This window comes from Halichoerus grypus, chromosome 9 (genome assembly GCF_964656455.1).
Source record: "Halichoerus grypus chromosome 9, mHalGry1.hap1.1, whole genome shotgun sequence".
Taxonomy (NCBI): domain Eukaryota; kingdom Metazoa; phylum Chordata; class Mammalia; order Carnivora; family Phocidae; genus Halichoerus; species Halichoerus grypus.
Window position 1 is genome coordinate 110,039,521 of NC_135720.1, and position 24,926 is coordinate 110,064,446.

General features: G+C 39.5%; 2 protein-coding genes across 3 annotated transcripts in view; one reads left to right on the forward strand and one right to left on the reverse strand.

The window, feature by feature from the left end:
- Nucleotides 1–24,926, reverse strand: part of DNAH8 (dynein axonemal heavy chain 8) — a 431,463-nt gene that overhangs the window by 388,950 nt on the left and 17,587 nt on the right. The window lies entirely within an intron of this gene.
- Nucleotides 231–24,241, forward strand: GLO1 (glyoxalase I). 2 transcript variants are annotated; one of them, XM_078055379.1, is made up of 7 exons: nucleotides 231–425; nucleotides 14,564–14,646; nucleotides 17,458–17,598; nucleotides 18,428–18,495; nucleotides 19,225–19,314; nucleotides 22,820–22,955; nucleotides 23,675–24,241. In XM_078055379.1, the coding sequence occupies exons 1-6, from the start codon at nucleotides 342–344 to the stop codon at nucleotides 22,906–22,908; spliced, it is 555 nt and encodes a 184-aa protein (XP_077911505.1). In that variant the 5' UTR covers nucleotides 231–341; the 3' UTR covers nucleotides 22,909–22,955; nucleotides 23,675–24,241. The 2 variants fall into 2 exon arrangements, with proteins under 2 accessions (XP_077911505.1, XP_035950175.1); XM_036094282.2 differs by having other exon boundaries at nucleotides 22,820–24,241.

Here is a 24,926-nt window from a genome sequence, read left to right on the forward strand (position 1 = left end):
TAATAGTTAAACAGAAACAAAATTAGGTCATCAAGCAATACAGAGAAATCACACTTTCCAGTCGGCAAGATTTTTTGTCTCCACCGCCCCCCCCAAGTGCAAGGCACCTTGGGAGTTGTAGTCTTGGGGCACAGAGTCCTGCGGCCGGAGGCGCTGACTCATTGGGACCCAATCAGCAGAGAGCCAACTTGCTCTCCGCGCAGCGATTGGCTCGAAATCAGCGGCCGCCCTCCCCGCGGCGCCCTCGCGGCGTCGCGAGTTAAAGGCAGCACCCGGGCCGGGCGGAGTGTGGGTGGTTGTGGTGTTCTCGGTACCGTCGTCTGTGAAACAGCAGTACGGCCATGGCAGAACCACAGCCCGCGTCCAGCGGCCTCACGGACGACGCTGCCCTCGGTTGCTGCTCCGACCCGGATCCCAGCACTAAGGTGGGTGCAGAACCTGCTTCTGAGTAGCGGCCCCGCAGGGCGCAGCTGGGGCCCCTGGGGGAAGCACATCCCCGGGCTCAGCCAGGCCCGGCTGGGGCTGGGTTCGAACCCCATCCGGCCGCCGCTGCAGCTCCGGCCGCTTGGGGCGGACCAGCGTGGGCCGGGTGAAGGGCTAGTGGTGTCCAGTAGGGGATCGTGAGAGGATCCATTTCCCCAGACTGGGACCTTGCTTGCATTAACTTGTTTATTTTGGGACGGTAACTGGAAGCCACGGCCAACCCCGAATCAGATCCCTTGTCTGTGGTGTGCGTGTTGCCGGGGTCAATAGCTATGGCGGGTGAGAGCAGCTTCAGAACTCCCAGTCCAGGGTAGAAGGTCTTTATCCATGCCGGCCCCTCCTAGCCTACTCTGGCTGCCGGCTTAACTCCTTCAAACTAATCGGATCTCTCCGAGTTTAACTGCGCCCCAAAGTTCGCTTTTGCTTTTTCTGTGGTTGCTCACGGCCACACTTCTGCCCTCCCTGTGCTTGGTGGCCCCCAGGAGAGCTGACAGTAATCGTGAAGCTTAGATCCAAAGGGAATCTTGGAACGACCCTCTCATTGCCCCCTGAGACCCAGTAAGAGGAACGCCCTGTTGCATCCTTCCAGCTCACTTAACATGTCTGCAGTGAGTCAGTGTAACTCATTCAGGTGTGGTGCCTCCACGCTGGCAGGATTTGACACAGCAGCCGCTTGGGGGGTTTATTCCAGTGTACTGTCAGTGTCAGTAAACGTCTTTGTATTTTTTTCATTAGATTGGGGAATTTCTAAATTCCCTGAAGATTGAATATGTGTCAGTGAGTTTGCCCCCTGCTTGCTCTTTGCCTTCAGGGTGAAGAGTCAGACACCTCTGGTTGCTAAAGCCTTTGACTAGCACCTAGTGCTTAGCTTAGGAAAAACAGTAGTCACTGCGAAGTTAAGGGGGAAGAAATAAAGAACGAAATATATTTCCTCCTACACTCATTTCACTTGTATACCCTCTAATAGTATTATTATTATGTGGTATAAATACCTAGTTATTTCACATAATATAAACTGAGTCATTCAGTATAAATTAATTTCCTAGATAACTGGGGATTTTATGTACTGGGCTGTTTAAAAAGATTTCAGAGGTATCTTTATAAAATTTGTTAAGTACATATTCTGGCATTCTTAATTTACACTACACATCATTGAAATTTCTCTTGGTTATGTGGAGTAATTACTTCATGAAATCAGTAAGTTTTGGCCCTGCAATCCCATGTGGGGGACATAAAATAGACATGCAGTAGCAGCTGGTATTCCTCCATGTGCCAGGCCCTGGGTTGTTGTTTGAAGTACATGACTTAATTTAATCCTCACGAGAACCCTATGAAGAAGGCATAATTATCATCTCTAGTTTACAAATAAGGAGACTCCAGCGTACAAGTATTGAATAACTTGTCCAGAGAGGCGCCCACACTCTCAACCTCTACCCTTATTCTGCTTCTGGAGTGCTGACTTCAGCAATTTTGGAACTTGACATGAAGGAGAGTAAAAAGACTTAAGTGAATTAAATTCAGCCTCATGGCTGATCACCTGCTATATATACAGAGCATGGTACATTTGGGGGTTACTGGGATGAACAAGATGAGGTCTCTTCACCAAAAGGACCAACCCTAACATAAGACAGAGCTGGGATTAATGTGCTGTTGAAATTATGGAGCACTCTGGGAGCATAAGAGGTAGAAATTTTGGAAGGTAGCATCTGTGGTATGGTATATACATGGGGTATTTGACATGTGAAGACCTACACTTGAATCCCCAGATCATTGTTGGCTGTAGTGATCTTAGCAGGGCACTGGGGCTGAGTTTGTAAAAGCAATATAAAGAGAGCTGCAAGGAGGATAAAGTGTATTATTTTTCTCTAAACTATGAAAAGTGATGCAGTTCAACTCTGGGGATCAGGGAGTACTTCAACCAGAAGGTGGGGGTGGGCCTAGGTCTTGAAAGATGGATGGGGTTCCAAAATCATCTAGGAGACAGAGTTACGTGGGAGGGGGCATTCTAGGTGGAGGAAAGATCTGAGCAAAAATGTTGTGAGATGGCAGAAAGATGCAGTGCAGGCATGTTCTGGAGAGGTGAGTTACATGTTTTTGGTTGAAGTTCAGGTTATCTAAGCAGTGGAGCTGTGGTGGAAAAGGCTAGAATGCAAGGTTGGAGCCTCACTCTCATGGAGAGAGCTTTGAATGTCACATCTAAGGAAGCTGGATTTAAATAAGTAATAGGGAATCATTCAGGGTTTCAAAGCATTTTGTAGAGTAGATTGGAGGGATCCAGGTGTGGAGGTGATGAGGACACCTGAAAGGTTCTTCCAGAAGATGAAATAAGGCCTGGTTTGGAGAGGAGAGGGTAGTGGTGGTAGAAAGTCAACTTGCCTGTTGATCATCTGCATCTTTGTCATGAAGGACAGGCCAAGGATTGTACAGCCACACGAAATCCTGGGTAGTATTATTGGCCATCTGTCTTCATGAGGCCAAATACTTACTGTCCCAAGTGATAATATCCTGAAATTAATTTTTTTTCACAGTCTCTGTCAGTGTCCTTTCATGTAATAATTTGGAATCCTGTCCCATCTGAGTGGTAGGTGATAGGGTCAGGGAAAACTTTGAGTGTTGGTGACACTTAAGCTGAGTTTTACCAAATACAAAGGAAGTAGCTAGGTAGAATTGGGTGTAGGGGTAGGTGGAAGAGAGAATGGAAAGGAGGAAGGAAGGAGAATGGCCAGATGGATGAATGACTGTTCTAGGCAGAGAGAATCCTAGTAAGTATAAAAAGCATATGACATCAGAGAACTGATGCAGGAATTGACAGATAATATGAGACTGAAGTTGTAGGCAGTGGGAGTTGAGGGGAAGGTATGCAAGACAATCATCAGGATGCTCAAAGAGAATATGAGCACCCCTCACCCCATTATGTTTGTTTTTCTCACCCTGTAAAATTTCTATTTGGTAAATATATTTTATAATATATATATTATTAGTATATTTGTACATGTATATAATTAAAATAAATAACATATTTATAGGGGGTGCATGCTCTCTTTTTTAACTGATAAAGGTATACCAGAAACATTCAAAATGACCAGTTTAGGGGAGTGCTAACAAATGATGAAGTTAGAGAAGTATGCAATAACCATATGTGCTTGCTTTTGGGACTTTCTTTTAAAAGCTGTGAAGCACCACTGAAGGAATGATTTTTATTTTATTTATTTATTTGAGAGAGTGTGTGCAAGGTGGGGGAGGGGCAGAGGGGCAGGGAGGGGGAGAGAATCCCAAGCAGACTCCCTGAGCATGGAGCGCGATGCAGGGCTTGATCTCACAACCCTGAGATCATGACCTGAGCCAAAACCAAGAGTCGGATGCTTAACCTATTGAAGTACCAAGCACCTCTAAAGGAATGATTTTTTTTTTTTAATCCAGAAATTTTCACTATAGAAAGATCACTCTGGTACTTTATGGGAAGGTCGGTGGCTTGCATCTGGGTAAGCGTGCAAGAAGCAGAGACCAGGGAGGCAAGGACAGGCATCCAGGGAGGGAGTAGTGAGGACATGAGCAAGGTAGTGCTCATTAGAAAGACAAGGAGCAAGATTCCAGAGGGATTTAAGCAGTCAGGTTGATAGGACACTTGGACTGGATTACAGAGAAGTGGGGAGGGAGAAATCTAGGAAGACTCCAGGTGTCTGACTTGGCCTGACAAGGGACTCTAGAGACACTATGCTAAGCACTTTCATGCATTATCCCGTATACTTTCCAACTCAACCCTACGAGCTGAGAACTATAATTATCCCCATTCTAAAGATGTGAAAACTAAGGTTCAAGAAAAGTAATGATTTACTCAAGGTAATGGTAGAGCCAGCATTTGAACCATATTGCCTCTGAAGAATTATTTCTCTCACACTTGTGTGTTTTCTTTCCCTTTGCATGAGATTTTAAAGGCCTCGTGATCCTGAGGGCTTCTAGGATTTTCCTGTTTCTATTATCTGTTGTACGAGTAGTCTGTCAGGTGTGTTTCCTAATATCACAGGTAATTTTTAATTTAAAAAAATTTCCTTTGTGTCTCCTATTTCTGCCGCCTTTATCTGTAGGGTGAATGTACTTGAAGTACGTCTTTGGCTGTTGAGTTATAGAGTGGGAAGGAAAGAACCACGTGAAACCAATTTAGATAAGATAGAATAAATGTAAAGGGAGTGGCTGAATTATTTTCAGGAACAATTTATCACATTCTGACATAGGTTGAGTCAGGCAAATAACACTGGAAGGAGGAAGATAGTGAAGAAAAAAATATATCAAACCATCTTCTACATCAACCGTGCACTCCAGCTGTTACATAGAAAACAATTTTGTTCCCCTCAGATGTGCTTGTATTTCCAAAAGGGTCTTTCACTGAAGGCAATTGTGACTTTAAAAAGTCAGGAAAAAAGAAAACTTGATCCATTTTTGTCTTATAGGAGATATGATACCTAGGGGTGAAGAGTTAAGCCCTGAACCCTTTGATGAGAATGTGACATTTGGTTAACTCTAGCTGTTTCCCAAGAAACAAAAGTAGTATTTGTTGCTTAGCAATATTGCTTAAGTTAAAAATAACTTGATTGGTAAATTGCATCTGGAGAGGGAGAATTATCAATACCTAATAGGAAGTCATGGCTTTGGGCTTCCTTGAATGTAGTGGCTCTTACAACTGCCCCTTGTGGAGATTCTGGAAGCTGTGCTGTGGGATTGCTCCTAGAGTTACTGGTTCTTTGGTACACAGGGCTTCTACACTAGGGTGATTCCTGCTCTTACCCAGTGCAGATCTTCTCCCTGTACCCGAGCTGTACGGACTTCTTTAAGTACACCTGCTGAAGAGGGACACCTAGCCCTGCTCTGGTGGCAGACTTTTTCTGATTGAAACCCTTTCAGCCTGTGGTTGTCCTGTGAGTCTGAATGTTGAGTTGAAGACTCTCTGCTGGGGGTGATGGAACACTTTTGAAAATTCACTGGGAAAGAGAGTAGATGGGCTCCAAAGGGATTTGGCCTCACTGTTATTAAGGCCAAAACACACACTTTAGGCCAAAGAAATCTTAACATTCCTGAAAATTTAGCTAATGCAGGTTTGAGACTTCTCTTGTCTGAGGACTGAATGTGATAGAGGCCATGGAGATCCTGATCTTGATTTTGAGTAAGATGGAATATCTTACAGAGCTCCTTGGCAACAGTTCTGGAGAAATGAGTGTCTGCATCATTAGAAAGAGACATATGGTGACCAAACATACCCCATTGTTGGGGAAATTGTATAAAATCCATTTGGAGACTTTTTCTGGGAACATGGAGTACACATACTTTTCCCTATTCCTCCTGCTAGGTACAGCTAAATACTCTGGACATTTTATATAAAATAAACGTAGGAAGACAACTGAAAGGTGGAGGGAAGAAGCAGACTAGCTAGGGGCCTTGAGACCCTAGCAGCAACATGGTGGCGAGCTTCCTGAGTTTTGTTTTTGCCTCATTTAGCCCAAACTCGGAGCTACAGAAATGTCAATGGGTGCAGACAAAATCAAACCAAACCCAATGAAAACCTGCTCTCCATTCACAGGACCTGGAAATAGGCAGTATTTCCTGATAAGGCAGGAAACTTTTAGACAATAACAGCTCTACTACAACCAAACACCACAGAAAAAACTGTGGCTTCATCCCTTCCTATGCCAGCAAAGGCTGGGTGGGGAACCTAGTCTTCGCTGAACAGGTTGCAATGAGGGGTCCACCCTCCCCCTGCCAGGGTGGGATCAGAGAAGGTTGAATAGGAGGCCACGACTTTCATCTCAACAGACAATAACCAGCTTTCCCCACTTGCTGTATTAATGGAGAAACATGGGGAACCTGAAATTCTACCCCAGCCCAGCAGCGGAAATATTTTAAGACAATTATAAATGGGAGAGAGTAAAGAGGTTTCTGTACTTCACTCAAATTGATAAAACGATGACACCAAGTGACTGTGATGACATATATAATTGAACACCTAGAGCAACCTAGAGAACACCTAAAGAAAGCTATACAAAGAGTACATGAAGAAACACTACAGATAAGTCAAAATGAAATTATAAAAAAAGTTCCAGTAACCCACAGGAAGGCAAAGAAAAAGTTGACAGAAAACAAAACAAAAGTAAATAAAATAGCCAACTTAAGCCCTAGTATTGCAATAATTACATTAGGTATAAATACACCAATTAGAGATTAGCAGGGTAGATTTAAAAACATGCCCCAACTTATCTATGTACTAGATAATTAACTAAACATTGTGGTAATCATTTCACAACATACATGAATCAAGTCATTAGGCTGTATACTTTAAACTTATCCGTGCTATATGTGAATTATATCTCAATATAACTGAAATAAAAGAAAATGAAAACATGCCTCAAATATATGCTGTCTGCATGAAACTCACTTCAAATATAATAATAGAGGCAAGTTAAAAGGATGGAATAAGATTATTATGGAAACATTAATCAAAAGAAAGCAAGAATGGCTATATTCATACCAAATAAAGTAGCCTCCAGAGCAAAGAAAATTGTCATAGGTAGAAGTATATTTATATAATGAATGATAAAAGGATCAGTTGACCAAGAAGACATAGCAATCCTAAATGTGTGTGCACTAAAAAACAGGTGCAAAAAAATATGAAGCAAAAACTGATTCAGGGGCGCCTGAGTGGCTCAGTCGGTTAAGTGTCTGCCTTCAGCTCAGGTCATGATCCCAGGGCCCTGGGATCAAGCCCCGCATCAGGCTCACTGCTCAGTGGAGAGCCTGCTTCTCCCTCTCCCTCTGCCTGCCACTCTGACTATCTGTGCTCTCTATCTGTCAAATAAATAAATAAAATCTTTAAAAAAAAACAAACTGATTTAATGGAAAGGAGAAATAGAAAAATTCACACTTGTAGTTGGAGATTTCTATACTCCTCTCTCAACAATTGATAGTACTAGACAGAAAATTAGCAAGGATATAGACAAATTCTGCAACACCATCAGTGAACAAGATCTGATCCACCTTTGAAGAACACTCCACCCAATAACAGAATACATTTTTGTTTTCAAGTGCCCATAGAATGTATACCAAGACAGACCATGTGTCACGGGCCCCTAAATCAACTTCAACAGATTTAATATTATTGAAATAATACAGAGTGCATTTTTCGACCACAATAGAATCAAATGAGAAATCCGCAGAAACGTAACAGGAAAATCTCCAAACACTTGGAAACTAAATAACACTCTTCTAAATAATTCGTGGATCAAGAGGAGGTCTCAAGGGAAATTTAAAAAAAAAAATAGATTGAATGAAAATGAGAAAGGAATCTCAGTTAAGACAGTTCTAAGAGGGAAATTTATATTACTAAATGCATACATTAGAAAAAAGAAGTCTCAAATCAATAATTCGAGTTCCCTCCTCAAGAACCTAGAAGAAGAGCAAAATAACCAAAGGAAGCAGAAGGAAGGAAATAATAAAAAGCAGAAATCGTTGAGATTAAAAACAAAATAGAGAAAATCAGTGAAACAAAGCTGGTTCTTTGAGAAAAAAAAAACAATAGAACTGATAAAATTGTAGCAACACTGACAAAATAGAAGACACAAGTTACAATATTAGGAATGAAATAGGGGCTACCACTACAGAGTGCAGACATCAGAAGGATAATAAGGGAATATTAAAAAGAACTCTGTACATGTAAATTTGACAATTTACATGAAGTGGACCTATTCCTTGAAAAAACACAAACCACCATAACTTTTACCCATATGAAATAAATAATGTGATAGCTCTATAACATGAGGAAATTGAATTCATAATTAAGAACTTTCCAAAAAAGATATCTCGAGGCCCAGATGATTTCACTGGAGAATTCTTCCAAAAATTAAAGAAAAATTAACATCAATTATATACAATCCCTTTAAAAGTTGAAGAGGAGGGAACACTTCCTGATTCATTTTATTTTTTTATTTTTTTACTTTTTTTTTCAAATTTTAATTTAAATTCTAGGTAACGTACGTGTAATATTGTTTTTAGGAGTAGGATTTAGTTATTCATCACTTGCATATAACACCCAGTGCTCATCATAACAAGTGCTGTCCTTAATAACCATCACCCATTTAGCCTACCCCCCCACCCACCTCCCTCCATCAACCCTAAGTTTGTTCTCTACCTGATTCATTTTATAAAGCTAGTATTACTCCAATACCAAAAACCAGATAAAGACAGCACAAAAAAAGAAAATTACTAATATCCCTCACGAATATAGAGGTAAAAATCCTTGACAAAATATTAGCACATATAATCTAGCAATATATAAAAAAAATTATAACTAAGTAGGGTTTATTCCAGGTATGCAAAGCTGGTTCAGTATCCAAAAATCAATCAAAGTAATCCATTATATTAGAGGCTAAAGAAGAAAAATCCCATGATCATGTTAATTGATGCAAAAAAGGCATTTGACAATATTCAGCACCATCCATGTTTAAATTTTTTTTTCCAGAAAAAAAAATAGGAATGGAGGGGAACTATTCAACTTGATAAAGATCATCTATAAAAAATTTACATTTTACTTAATGATGGTGCTTTTGCCCTAATTTGGGGTAACATGATAAGGATGTTTGTTCTCACCATTCTTACTGAATATAGTGCTAGAAGTTCTAGCCAGTGCAGTAAGGTAAGAAAAGGAAGTAACAGTCATACAGATCGGAAGGAAGAAATAAAACTGTCCCTATTTGCAGAGGACATGATTGTACGTAGGAAATCCTAAGGAATCTACAGAAAACTCTTCTAGGACTAATAAGTGCTTTCATTGATGTCACAGGACAGAAGATAAACATATGAAAATCAATTCTATTTCTCTATACTAGCAGAAAACACATGAGCACCAAGATTAAAAATAAAATTGCTCAACAAAATTTCTTAGGTATAAATCCACCATATATAGGACTTATATGCTGAAAATTACACAGTACTGATGAAGATTTAAATAATAGAGACATATTGTGTTCATCATTAGAAGACTCAGCATAGTGAAAATGTCAGTCCTCCACAAATTGATATACATGTTTAACATGAACTTTTTTTTCAGTAGGTAAAATTATTCTGAAACTTCTGTGAAAGGCACATAAGCTAGAATAATGAAATTTTGAAAAGAATGAAGTGGAAGGAATCAGTCTATCTGATTTTAAGACTTACTATATAGCTACAGTAATCACTACTTTGTGGTATTGGCAGAGAAGACACAGATTAGTGGAACAGAATAGAGAACCCAGAAATAGACCCACACTAATATACCCTACAGATTTTCAGCAAAGATGTAACGCAGTTCAATGGAGAAAGGATAGGCTTTTCAACAAATTGTGCTGGAGCAACAGAACATCCATAGGTTTAAAAAAAAAAAAAAATTTTACCCAAGTCTCACATCTTAACACCAAAAAATCCATTTAGAGGTGCTCAAAGGGACCTTGACCCTTTGGTTCACATCCCTGTCCCACCTTTATAATTTTGTCAGGATGATATTGCAGACACGTAGGATGTGCACTAGAAACATCCTTGATTGTACTGTTAAAGTTTTTTCAAAGTAGTTTTGAGCTAATTAAATTTGGACAATGCTCTCCTAAAGCCTGATTATTTATATTACTCTTTTTATAGAGGAAAGGAGCAAATCTTTGTTACCTAGTAGCCATTCCAGAAAACCCAAAGATAGTTTTAGGCATAAAAGACAGCTTTAATTGTCCAAATTTAAAGCATGATAAGGGAAAGACAAAGTTAAGAATTGTCTGATGAGATAGGACATGAATGTAAGTCCTACTTTTTTAAACACAAGATATATTTATTTTAAACAATATTTTAGATCCATAGCAATAAATAGTCATTTTTAGGGGTTTTTGAGGAAGGATCACTCAGGTGTTTACCAGAAGTAAGAGAGTTGACAGAATATGTTGGTGATAAAAAGCAAACTATTAGCATAGAATAACTTGAGCATTTTATAAAAAGCAAGCCCTGCTTGTTTTTTATATCCAAATAACATTTTTGTAGCAAAGGATTTATAAGCCTGTTTTTTCTGAATAAATCCACTAATATTGAATATACCTTTAATTTTTTTTGCCATGTATAGACTTATTTTAAGGTTAAAAATGGGAGTAGAGTGTGTATTTTTTTTTAAAGATTTTATCTATTTGACAGAGAGAGAGCGAGCGAGCACAAGCAGGGGGAGCAGCAGAGGGAGAAGCAGACTCCCCGCTGAGCAGGGAGCCCGACATGGGGCTTGACATGAGCTGAGCTGAAGGCAGACGCTTAACCGACTGAGCCACCCAGGCGCCCCTAGAGTGTGTATTTCATCTATACATTTACTTGGAAATAATCTGTTTATTATATTGAGTCTTCTCAGTTGGAACAGTGCTGTATTTTTCCATTTTTCTTTCTTTTTCATTTTAAGATTTTATTTATTTATTTGACAGAGAGACAGCACAAGCAGGGGGAGCGGCAGAGGGGGAGGGAGAAGCAGGCTCCCCACTGAGCAGGGAGCCCGATGCGGGGCTCGATTCCAGAACCCTGGGATCATGACCTGAGCCGAAGTCAGATGCTTAACAGACTGAGCCACCCAGGTGCCCCACTATGTATAGACTTTTAAAGGTTCATTTTAATACTCATTTATATGTATGTAGTTAGTTTTAGTACGTAGCTATGTTATTGTAGATAATAAAATTAAAGTCTTAGCATTACTTTTAAGATGTAATTAATCTGAATAGTATATTAAATAAACCATACATATATGTATCTTTTTAAACTTAATATACCATGTGAATGCCCCATGCCATTTAATATACCTCTAAAGCAGCATTTTAAATGTATTCAAAATATTCTATTATGCCTGTGTCATTATTTATCTATTTCTTTGTTGTTAGAGGCAGTTTAGCCAAGGTAGTTGAAAGCACGGACTTTGGAACCAAACTGCTTTTTCTCTGACACTCTCTCAGCAGTAAAATGGGGGTGGTGATAATACATATCTCATAGGGTTGTTGTGAAGAATGTACGAGTTGATTTCTGTAAATCATTTGGAGCAGTGTCTGGCGTGCAGTTATTATGTAAGTGTAATTTTTTTTTTTTTTTCCGGTAATGTTGGATGCTGCTTGATTGGAAAGAAAAATCATAGTGAAAGTTCATTTACTCATTCAACAAATATTTATTGGGTATCTACTCTGCCAGATTCTGTCTGAGGTGCCTCAGTAAACAAAACAAACACCCCTGTCCTTATGGAGTTTATATCCTAATGGGGAAAGAAAAATAATAAAAGATAAATATAGTAAATAGCATATTGAAAGGTGACAAGTACTATGGAAAAAGAAAATGAAAAAAAGGGGTAAGTGGAGAGTTATGGTGGTCAGTGAAGGCCTCATTGGGAAGATGACATTTGAGCAGAGTTAAAAAGATTAGAAGTGGCTCTGGGGAGGGGCGCCTGGCTGGCTCAGTCCGTAGAGCCTGCAACTCTTGATCTCAGGGTCCTGAGTTCAAGCCTCACATTGGGTGTGGAGCCTACTTCTAAATAAAGATTAAAAAAAAAAAAAGTGGCTCTGGGCAAAGAGTCTTCTAGCAGAGGCCCTCAGTGAGTTGCTGAAGACTGCAGTGGAGCTGAGTGAGTAGGCGAGAGGACGGGTGAGCGAGGCAACGGGGGCCAACCATTGTAGGGACTTTAGCTTTGACTCTGAGTGAAATGGGGAGCCTTCCAGGGTTTTTGAGTAGAAGAGTGATCTAAATTAACTTTAAAAGATTTCCCCAATAATAGATTATAAGGGACAAGGTGAGAGAGGAGTACCAACCAGGCTGGGTGGGAGGTGGAGTAGCTGGGATCAGGGTGCTAGCAGAGGTGGTGAGAAGTGTAGAGTCAAAGAACTTAGGGAAATTAGCTTTCTTGTGTCCAAAAAAGGACAGTTTTATGCTGATAGAATTGACACCTAATAGCTTAATGGTGAGTGAGGGGACAAAAAAACTCATTAAAAGAGTAAAATAAAAACAGGAGTTCCAGGGACCATCTCAATATAGGGACAAGTAGTAGTAAATGTAAATAATATAGGAGCTCCTATATTACATTGTAAGACGACAATTCATGTTTATAGAAATGTCCTCGAGTCATCAAAATAAGTAAATTCCGCATGTTTTTAAAGCAGATAGGTACCTAGCTGAGGTTTTGTGTATGCAACAGTAACTAATATTTTTCAGATAGTTTTAATCATTTGGAAAACCTGTGTTTATAGATCCCACCTACCTGACCAAAGTTCAAACAGTGCCTTGTTTTAATCTGCGCTAAACAAGAATATGAAGTGGAATTGTTTTTTTGCTGCATTTTGATCTCCCTTCGTTGCAGTCATAGAGTGACTTTGTAGGTTTTTTTCCGATTTTGTCCAGTGGGGAAACCCAAGGCCTCATTGTGAGCTCCAGGCCACTACCTGGATGTCAGGAGCTGCTTTTCCCTTTTTCAGCTGCTTGTTGAAACTGAGACCTTTAGGAGTGCAGCACCTGCCAGAGGAAAGCAATCCAAGCATTCTAGAAACATGTAATTTCCGAGCCAACTGCCTTATATGTGATGATAAGCTGTGAATGAAGAATCAAATTATTATATTCATTAAGATCTACTTATTAAGATAAAGTAGTTCTTAGGCTAGTTTTATTTTAAATGAAGATTTTAATGCTTAAAATAAGAGTTCACTTTGGTCGCTTAAAAATTTAACAAAATAGGGATGGCTGGGTGGCGCAGTTGGTTAAGCGTCTGCCTTCTGCTCAGGTCATGATCCCAGGGTCCTCATGATCCCAGGGTCCTGGGATCGAGTCCCGCATCGGGCTCCTTGCTGAGCGGGGAACCTGCTTCTCCCTCTTCCTGCTGCTCCCCCTGCTTGTGCTTTTTCTCTCTCTCTCTGATAAATAAATAAAATCTTTAAAAAAAATTAGCAAAATAGAAAACACTTCCTAATGATGCTGAATGAGTAAAAATACATTTGTATTTTATATGAGTTATAGGGGAGAGATGTGTCTGCAAAGGGAGAGTTCAGAATTTTCAGGCCTGTTTTGTCAAACTGTGGGTATAACAGGAAAAAAACCTGTTAGGAAGCACAGTGTAGTTAATGGACTCATGGTTTGGAAGGCATCTATGGTAGAAAGAGACCTGAACTTAGAATAAGAAGGCTGGGACAATTAATTTAATCACCTTGGGTGTGTTTCTCATCTATAAAATGGGGCCATTAATACCTATAGATAGTAATACTTCATGGTTACTATACCAAATGAAAGCAAAGTATTATTACTAATGCCATTAAGAATCTTAACTACATGAATTAAAATAGTCTACCTTTTTCTCAGTGAAGTCAAGCCTTTTGTTTCCTGATTTGTGAATTCGACAGTTTCACAATGGTTTTAGAGACAGTAACTTTTTACCCTTTTAGTTATTTAGAGTCTAGGATCTTGTGAGTAACTTCTTGCTATGGTTACCAATAAATAGTTCTGGAAAGGCATTTATGCATTCATTTAACACATTTTACAGTAATTGTATTCTTTATTTGTAACATCACTATCTCATTTTGGGTCATCCAAAAGCGGACTGGATATAAGGATTTGGTTGTAAGTAGTTTATTTGGGAGGTAGTCAGAGAAAGTTCTGTGGAGTGGGGAACGGAGCATGTATGTAGAAGTGGATTACCCCTGAGAGCAACTGGGCTTTAATCCTGCAGGGAAGTCTCTGAGAGACTGTGTGGAACACGCTGTAGAATTGTCCCACTAAGGGCCAGGGGAGCCAGGTTTTTTATCCACTGTTAAGGTTGAGGGTCATTTGGAGGGTGTGAACTCCCTGGCACTTTGGGCCTGCCCCGCACAGGGGCCTGTTCTTGTGACCAGGAAATATCCTTGGGCAGAGAGCTGTAGGCAGTGTAAGTGGTAGGTGTGGAGACCAGGTAAGGCTGAGGGGACAAAGTTGCTTTCTTCTGAAACACTGTGTTACAAAGGCTGACCATATTTTGCAATAGAAAGCACAATTAATGTTGCTAACAAGTGCCAGACATCACATCTGTTTACGCACTGTTTCTCCTTAGGATTTTCTGTTGCAGCAGACCATGCTACGAATTAAGGATCCTAAGAAGTCATTGGATTTTTATACTAGAGTTCTTGGAATGACGTAAGTAAACTATTTATTGGCGCCTGTAATGGTTAAATGCATAGCTTTGCAAATATAGGGAATGTTTCCGGATCCATTTAAAAAATGGATTAAACTTTTCTTCAAAAATCACAGAAGTCCTCTCGGCCCGGCGTCTGGGACTAGGCTCGCTGGCTGAGTACTGGGGTGTTCTCTCACTCCTTTCTCTCTGAGAGCTGTTTAATCCTTAATGTGTTCAAATCCTTTTAATGTTTTGTCCTCTTATTTACTTTGGAAAAGATATAGTTATAAAGATAAATTACTTAGAAAATGAATGAGTTTACCTGAAATTGGCCGTCTGTCTCATTTTTTATAGGATGTATTCTTATTTGCTGAACAGGTGATATCCACTGATCTTGTAATCCTGAAAGCATATTTGTTTATTTTTCTTGATTTGTTTCCCTGAATAACATGAGGGGTTTTGTGTGTTTCTGACAAGATAGATACATAAAGAATAAAATTAAATTTTAAATTGATTGCCTGGATAACCTCCACTGACATTGAGAGAAAAATTCAAGTAATACAGTATATGTTTGTTTAGAAAATCTGACCAGTTCAGAAAAATACAAAATAAAAAGTGGCCACCTCCCTTTCCCAGTCCTTGTCCCCAAAGATAACTGCTGTTAACAATTTCTTATAGTTTTTTCCAGAAAAAGCAGTTTAGCAAATGTTTATTTATTTTTTATATTTAAAAGACAGAATGAAAACAAATATATTGTGGGTGCCTGGGTGGCTCAGTCATTAGGCGTCTGCCTTCAGCTTAGGTCATGATCCCAGGGTCCTGGGATCGAGCCCTGCATTGGGCTCCCTGCTCAGCGGGAAGCCTGCTTCTCCCTCTCCCACTCCCCCTGCTTGTGTTCCCTCTCTGGCTGTGTCTCTCTCTGTCAAATAAATAAATAAAATCTTTAAAAAAAAAAGCCCAAAAAAACAAATACATTGAACATTCAGTATTTGCCAGGCACCTTACATATTTTTCATTCAGTCTCCACAGTAGCTCATGAAATAGTTTATTCCCCATTTTACAGATGAAGGAAGAAACCAAAGTTTAAAGACAGTAAGTTACTGGCCCCAAATGCCACAATGGATGTATGGCAGAGGGGGAATTCGAATCCAGATCTGATCGACTCCAGTGTTGACCTTGTTTTTCAAGAGCCCCCAAACAGGGCGCAATTTGACATTATACTGAAAGATATGCTCGCTGAGAAAAGCGCGTTACAACAGGTTCATTTGCTCCAGTTCCCACCAGATTGGTGTGTAAGGCTTGTGCAGTCTGCTTTAGTAGGTGCAGAGATAGGCTTTCATGGCTGGAGTATTTGAGGTGTTCGATACTTTATTATAAACATGTTAGAGTAAGTCTTACTTGTGGTAAGTCAGTGCTGTCTCAGTGGGCCAAGGTGTTTTACATAGCAGTGATAGTTAAAAGATTTGAAATAGAGCTTAGAAACTTTCCATTTGCTAGGTAGGCTTCAGCTGTTCTCTCTTATTGATTATGAATAAGGTCATCTTTGAGCATTTAGTCCTCAATAATCTAAATAAAACCGTATTGTGTCCATCCTCATTTCTACCCTACTCCTTGCAAAATAATTTAAATTCACTTTATAGGCCATGACTTCAACCATCTTTTTTTGGGGGGGAGGGGCAGAAGGAGAGGGAGAGAGAGAATCTTAAGCAGGCTCCATGTCCAGTATGGATCCCCATGCAGGGCTCGATCTCCCGACCCTGAGATCATGACCTGAGCCGAAATCAAGAGTTGGACGCTTGGGGCACCTGGGTGGCTCAGTTGGTTAAGCGGCTACCTTCGGCTCAGGTCATGATCCTGGGGTCTTGGGATCGAGCCCACGTCTGGCTCCCTGCTCGGCGGAGAGCCTGCTTCTCCCTCTCCCTCTGTCTGCTGCTCTCTCTGCTTGTGTTCTCTATCTCTCTGTCAAATAAATAAATAAAATCTTTTAAAAAAAAAAAAAGAGTTGGACTCTTGACTGAGCCACCCAGGCACCCCTTCAACTATCTTTTTTAAAACTTTAGGATTGGTAATTCATTCACTCTTTGTCTCTTCTCAGTCTCTCCCTTTCCACTGGCTCTTTTCCCTCAACCTACAAACAAGCTGAAACCTTTATTCTAGCATAATTCTTGCCCTATTTCCCATTATCACCCATCGTCTATATAGGTCAACCGTGCTTGCTCACCTCCCCTTGTCTCCATCGGGGAAGTCCACCTTCTGCTGCCCCATGCTGCTGAAACTGCCCTCAGGACCTTTCCATATCTAGTCACCTGTTCACAGTCTTAATGCTGTGTGACCTTTCTGCAGTATTTCATATGTAACCACTGTATTGTTGACATTCACATCTTCTGTGATATTCATCTGTCTATCCTCACTTTCTTTTCCTAGGAGTTTTGGCATAATAAGATATTTTATTTAACTGAATGTCATATATCTGAAAGAACAATAAGGTAATGCATTGTATTTTTCACCAAAAATGGACAGAATTTTCTTCTGAAAATACCTTTTCCCATTTATAAACAAGTACCATAATTCCAGCTAAATTTCATTATGTTTGAAGAATTATAAACGTTTATTTTGTAAAAACATTTTTATTTCACTTATATTTACAGTTGAATAGGTTTTTTCAATGAGATATTTTCATTGATTTCCCCCTGCTTTTCCTATTAAATAGGCTCATATTCTTAGTAGAACTTGAATATTGTCATGTTGATTTTAATATGAATTTTAATATGAATGTGTTTTAATAAAACAACCTTTCCTGTTATTGATTTCAGCTTGTTGTTTAATTTCAGGCTACTCCAAAAATTAGATTTTCCCACTATGAAATTCTCACTCTATTTCTTGGCTTATGAGGAAAAAAATGACATCCCAAAAGATAAAGATGAAAAAGTAGCATGGGTATTCTCCAGGAAAGCTACCCTTGAACTGACACAGTGAGTATCAGTTTTTATCTTTCTGTACAGTCTACATTTTTATAAACCTTTTTTCCTTACTTACAAGCTTAATTCAAACCAGGTCTCCCTAATCACTTTGCATTTGTAACAGCCTGAGTCTTTTATGATGGATTTTTGGTCTTTGTCTTGTTCTGGTGCGTAGTTAGGGGTAAGTGAGATCATTATCTTTTGGATAGAGAATATAAGTAAGACAAAATTGGCAAGATAACTTGCCAAACGATAGCTAATGAATTTAGACACTACTAGAACTAAGGTCTTAATTCCAGCATTTTAGGAATGTTGTTTTTATTCTTTATGTTGTTTCTGTGTCCTTTGGAACAACTAACAAAAGAGCATTTATTTCAGGGTGTGTGATTTAGTGTGTCCCTGATTCAGAACAGCTCTAGAATTAGACAGACCTAGACATGAGTGTTGGCTCTGATAGCTCTGCGACCCTGAACATGTTCTGTCACCCCCTTAAGTGGCAGTCTTCTTCATGAAATGGAGACTTGAATCTTAGCCCATGGAGCTGTTTGGAAGATTTAATGAGATCCTCAAACAAATAAATGCCCTCTATAAAGTACAATAAATGACAGTTGCTACTGTTATCATTATTGTTATCCAGATGCTTGGTTTTATCTCAAGTCTAATTAAAATCATATTTTATGCATTTGCCTTTTCTATAGCTGAAACCTTAATATTTATAGTAGCAAAGATGAAACCAAGTATATGAAGTTGCATACATACATGCCAAGATTTCAGAGAGATTACTGCAGTAGAGTATCTGTTCTACAGGTCACTTGTAATGCTCTTTTCCCTCCTTTTGTAGCAATTGGGGCACAGAAGGTGATGAGACCCAGAGTTACCACAGTGGCAACTCAGACCCTCGAGGGTTTGGTATGTTGGCCTGTTCCTATGTAGTATACGTGGATTTGTGTGATTTGTTTTAGGTGTGATTTGTGTGATTTGTGCATTAGGTACTTATTAAGAATACTTATTAAGTATTAAGTATTAATACTTACTAAGAATAATCAACTTCTTAGGAATATAGTTGTTTTAATTTTCCATGAAAAATTTGATTTAGGAGTTAATTTCATAGTATCCATCTAATCCCTACATTTACTTTCTCACAATGATTTCACTTTTCAGTCTCAGTATTATATTTCCAGTAGACTTTTTAATTAAAAAAAAAAACTGTGGTTGATAATAACCCCCCATTTCTGCTAGCATATACTTCTGTCCTGATCTAGAACCTCTCAGCGAGATGACAGGATTGCAGGCTTAAATTGGCTGCTATACAGTCAGAGGCCACAACAAACCTATTAAGTATGAGTAAATGATTACTTTTTCTTGGTAGTTATTCTTAACAGATTGAACTATACGTGAGCCCAATATTGGGCTTATTTTAAATAATTTATAACTCAGAGCTACTAATTAGCTTATTATATGCAGCCAGTTAGATTCTTGTTCTTTAATACAAGTTTTGAACTTACTTGATTCAGTCACTTTTCAGGTGCCTTAATGTTTTGAAATAAACTAGTTTTGGAAGCTAGTTGTGGCCCTTGGATACCTTGCAGTAATTATTTCTCCCTTCTGTCTGCCTTGTTTTGGGGGTGGCCCCCTAAGGTCACATTGGAATCGCTGTTCCTGATGTACATGGTGCTTGTAAAAGATTTGAAGAGCTGGGAGTCAAATTTGTGAAGAAACCTGACGATGGTGAGTTTGCTGCTTGCTTTCTCCTGGCTTCTCTTCAGTTACATAACATTTACGAAGCAACCACGGAGGCTACTGTTGTAGTCAGTCCCTCTGGTTGCAAGTAACTTTGAAGAAGTCCACTTCAGCCAGCATAAGGAAAACAGAGGAATGGAAAAATACCCAAGTATCTTAGGGAACTAAAACAGCAAGTAGGGCGGCTTGACAAGGGACTAGACGCAGAGTCTGGAGAGCCATCATAAACCTAGGCTCTCTCCCCACCCTTTGACCTTACCATATTCTCTCACTGGCCACTGGTTTTCAGGGTGTATCTAGCCACCCCAAAATAAGTTCCTTAAAGCCTATGTTATCTGATTTTAATATAATGACACCACATCTCCTTAGTTAATAAATGGCTGGTCTTTGATTTTTATTCTTCTACAACCTTTGCATGTCCTTATGTTTTAGGTGTATGTCTAGAAATAGTGTATATATCTAGATTTTGTTGGATTTATATGTATTATAATTATTCTACTTAGATCTGTTTCTGCCAGCATATTATTTCAATTTTTATTTGAAACATTTCACATTTCATTTTAATCCTTTTCTTTTTTTCAATTAAGAGATTTGATATCCAGATACCCTCCCAGACCGGGATATTACTGATTAATTTTTTCTTTTTCTTTGGCCTTGGCTTTTATTTTATTTTTTAAGTTATCTCTACACCCAACCTGGGGCTCAAACTTACAATCCCGAGTCAAGAGTTGCATGCTCTATTAACTGAGCCAGCCAGGTGCCTCCTGGCCTTGGCTTTTTTTTTTAAATATATATATATCAAAGTCCTTTTCTCTGTATATCTCTTGCAGCATCTTTTGGGTTTTTCTGTCCTTCTATTAAGTATCTCAACCAAAACTGTTTTCAGAGGGTTTTTTGTGAGGCAAAACTTTTGAGACTTTGTATGCCTCAGACCCATATCTTTGTATATGAATGGCAGTTTTGTTGAATATAAAATCTTAGGTTTATTCTCCTTTGATCTTGAAAATACAACTCCATGGTCTTATTTTTCTATCTGGTGTTGCTATTGAAAAATCTGCTGATTCAGGTTATCTTCTGTTTTGTTCTGGAAGCTTTTGTTATATTTGTTATTTCTTTGTTCTTTGTAGGAGATTTCCTCACACTAGCATACCAATTAGCTAATTTTTCCTCAAATGTATCTGTTCTGATAGTCATCTTTTGCGTTCTCATCTATTGTATTCTTAATTTCAGCTATTATAATTTTGATCCCTAGTTTTTGCTCAGTTCCTTAAATATTTTCTTGTTCTTGTTTCATATTGGTTATAGTTCATACTATTCATCACTTTTATATGTTTTGATAGCTCTTGGTCTGTTGATTTAATATTTGTTCTTCTGTTTGAATTCATAATCCGTTTGTTTTATGGTCATGTTCCTCAAGTTCTTGTTACTTTGATCTCTGAGGAGTTGTTGTCATTGCAACTCTTACTATTCCAGTGCATCAGGCAGTGTGAAAGGGGGGAGGCTAGACCCCAGTCTTTAACAGCCCCCATGCTCTCAGGAAGATGGGCCAGGCAGAGATCCCTAGGTAGGCCCCTGAAAACGAGAGTTAAACAGCTTGCATTCTGCAGAACAGCTCTTCCGTCACATCTTCTTCCCCTCTGTCCCTCAGAGAGAAGGAGTCTTCGTAGGAGACACTTCCTTCTGAGATGCTCATTCCCTAACCCTGATTAGGTGGAAAGTGAAGGCTGGGGAGATCGGTTCGTTCTCATATCAGACTTAGCAGACCCTTTTTACTATAACATGGGAACATTTGTAACCTCAATCACACCCAGTATCCTAAAATGAAATTCATACATAACTCACCTATCTATACAATTTCAGAAAAAGTCAGTCCAAAAACTGCTGTTTTTGTCAGTTCCTCATAGGTGTAAGACTTCTGTGCTGCCCTCATTTACTCCTGAGGGCATCGGAACTAGTCGTGTGAACCCCCCCCCCTGGTGTGGGGGCAGGAGCTGATGCCCAAGGCACTGGGAGGAGCAAGACCCAAAGTAACAAATCCCCTTCTGTTTATTCTCCCACGGCCATGATGGACTGCCTTCTGGTCCAGGCCCAAACTACCCATTTCCACACGGACCAGGTTAAAACAGTCACCCCATCCCCACTTCTTCCTCTCCCCATTCATCACCCCAGTTCTCACTTTTTTTTTTTTTTTTCATTTTCTATATATGTTCCTCTGGGGTTGATCTTGGGGAAAAGAGCCAGAGAGAGATAGGAGTCAAACTAATTTAAAATCTTGGTCCCAAAATAGATTGCTGAGGTCACATTTTTCCATTTAAGCAAACAACTCTACTACTAGACCTACTAGCCTCTCAATCCCAGTTGTGAATTCCTGGGAGAAAGACTGATTGACAGCTTGAGTGACTAGAATAGTGTTTAAAGAGTTCGTTATGACCCAAGCCTCTGGGTCTTTTGGCTGTGTGGGTATGCCATGCTACCTGCTCGAACACCTCCCTATTCTCCTGTTTAAAGTAAGACAGCCTCGGGGTGCCTGGGTGGCTCAGTCAGTTAAGCATCTGACTCTTGGTTTTGGCTCAGATCATGATCTCAGAGTCCTGGGATCAAGCCCTGCATCAGGCTCCATGCTCAGCATGGGAGTCTGCTTGAGATTCTCTCTCTCTCCTTCTGCCCCTCCCCCTGCTTGCACACACACTCTCTCTCTCTCAAATAATAAATAAAATCTTAAAAAAATAAAATAAGACAATCTCTTTGACTACTCAACAGGTAGCATGAAATTCATCATGAAGGTGAAGTAAAAATCTGATGCTTATAACTGCAGCCAGTTACACAGTTTATTTCAGGAGAGCTGGTTCCCAGCTATGTAGAAGATACGTGTTAGTCGTTCTGAAAAGCATGCATTTGGGCAACACTGACAATAGAATTGTCTAAAGTTAAAACTATAAACAAAATAGAGACGAACCATGAGAGACAATGGACTCTGAAAAACAAACTGAGGGTTCTAGAGGGGAGGGGGGTGGGAGGATGGGTTAGCCTGGTGATGGGTATTAAAGAGGGCACGTTCTGCACGGAGCACTGGGTGTTATGCACAAACAATGAATCATGGAACACTACATCAAAAACTAATGATGTAATGTATGGTAATTAACATAACAATAAAAAATTTAAAAACTATAAACAAAATGTACTTTGTCAAAATGCAAATTAACATTTGGATTAATAAAAAATATTAATTTTAGGGGCGCCTGGGTGGCTCAGTTAAGCGTCTGCCTTCGGCTCAGGTCATGATCCCAGGGTCCTGGGATCGAGCCCCGCATCGGGCTCCCTGCTCCGCAGGAAGCCTGCTTCTCCCTCTCCCATTCCCCCTGCTTGTGTTCCCTCTCTCGCTGTGTCTTTCTCTGTCAAATAAATAAAATCTTAAAATATATATATAAATATATATATTAATTTTAGATTTTAAAAAAGTCTCTTTTATAATGAAATTCATTTCATCTTACAGGTAAAATGAAAGGCCTGGCATTTATCCAAGATCCCGATGGCTACTGGATTGAAATTTTGAATCCTAACAAAATGACAACTATTATTTAGTTCTGTGAGAATACTGCTTTGCGATTTCAGTGAAGACCCTGTGGGAGGTAAAAAAGGAAATGGTGTGATTCAAGATATTCAGATAACAGAAACATCTAGGACTGAAGAATCATTGTCCCAATTAAGATTATTCTGAAGTCCATTCCCCTTTCCTATTTCAGCTATGTTTTTCACCTAACTGTTCAGTCATTGTGATTTTAAAGTAGTGCTTTGCCTTATGTCCTTGAATGTAGTTAAATAACTTTACTTTTTAAGGTAATAATTAGAACAGTTCCCTTCAGAGGCTGCATTTGCCTTCTTTCTCCTAAATGTGATTTCTCTACAAGTCTGCCTTTGAATCATCATTCTCAAAAAAAAAAAAAAAAATTAACAAGTTCTTGTTGTGGTTACCTTTCAGTTCCTCAGAAATAACTTTTCTCAATGAAAAGTAAAGAACACTGAACAAAAATGAAACCTCATGTATACTTCAAATAGCAAGTCAGAATCAGACTGACAAGGATGTTGATAGAAAAACTAATTTCTTCTTACTTACAAAGTACTTTCAAAGTTCAAGGACTAACCTCTTTATTTGGGGATGGGGCGGTGGATGGGAAGAATATTTACTGGGTGTACAGACACGGGGCTAGGCTGTCACATATCTCATTTAATCCTCCCAGCTATCCTCTATCCTGTGAGAAAGAAGGCAGGCTAGACATGTAAAATAACTTTAATGAATTAAGGCAATATAAATAGGCTCAAGTATTCAAGATCTGATTCTCATTTTTAGTATTTAGATTGCACTTCAAAAATTAGTACCTCACAAGACCTCCTCCACTCGTCTGCTGTGAAAACCTCGGTGAGTTCGAACGTGGTCCTCTCAGTCGTAAGGACTGAGCACTGAAAAGAGGGAAGGAGCAGTAGAGGAAGTCTGTAGCACACAGCTGTTCTGGGGACACCTGCTAACTCCTGGACAAGCCGTGCCTGTGTCACTCGTGAAGAGCTCCTACCCCAAGGTCTTCCTGATGCCAGTAATCATTTAGGATAAAGATGTTCAGTGATAACATTACTTGGTTATCAGGAATCAGCTCAATGGTCTTCCTTGCCATGATTGATATTTGATGGGTTTTAAAAAATCAAACTGATTTTGACAATCTCATGGCGCACAGAAATAAGAACATCCAGTTTGTGGTTTGCCTAACATTTAGATTTTCGGAAGACCTTCGGGTAGGCTGTGCCGACGATGCTTACACTGCTAGAAGCACTTGACATTTCCTTTTTGGATGGAATGGATTCTGTGAGCAATTCAAACAAATAGCAGTACTTACAGATGGAAATAAAATAAAATTTCAAATAAGACTGTTTCATTTGTGAACTGTCCAGCATATTCTTTTTAAAAAAGAGCCTGAAATGGGGCACCTGGGTGGCTCAGTCGGTTGGGCAAACGACTCTTGGTTTCAGCTCAGGTCCTGATCTCATGGGTCCTGGATCGAGCCCCGAGTCACCTCCGCACTTAGCAGGGAGTCTGCTTGAGGATTCCTTCCCTCTGCCCCTCCCCCTCACTCTCATGTGCACACACACTGTCTCTCTAGAATAGATAAATCTTTAAAAAAAAAAAAAAAACTGCAATGATTTGAAAGGGCTTGCAGGCTCGTTCTGAACCGGGAAGCTGTAATTCTGTCTGTCCTGCAAAACAGATAGTTTCTATGGATAAGGAAGTGTGGAAAAGGGGGAAAGAGTAAATAGGGATAAAGGAATGTGGTAGAAAAAGTACAAAGAAGAAAAACCAAATATCAAAAGGTGAGTCGTGGGAACCAGTGAAGACCAAGTTCACATGTTAGGTACTAAATTATCAAATGGGAGGGTGATTAGATTCATAGATCATTTAAACCTTATTTCTATGGAAAAAAAACTTTCTCTACTTGCTAAGTAAAATTTGTCAAAAGGCCTTGCTTATTCCTTAAATTCATCTCTGTGTGCATTGAAAGGATGTATATTGTATCACCAGGTGAGGGATTGGGACAAAGCACTTCTTTCCCAAT

Excerpts from the sequence above, each read along its gene's own strand:
- GLO1 (XM_036094282.2), top strand. The coding sequence starts at position 342 with ATGGCAGAACCACAGCCCGCGTCCAGCGGCCTCACGGACGACGCTGCC. Across the intron at positions 426-14,563 it reads ACCCGGATCCCAGCACTAAG|GATTTTCTGTTGCAGCAGAC; the intron begins GTGGGTGCAGAA and ends GTTTCTCCTTAG. Across the intron at positions 17,599-18,427 it reads GCTACCCTTGAACTGACACA|CAATTGGGGCACAGAAGGTG; the intron begins GTGAGTATCAGT and ends CTCCTTTTGTAG.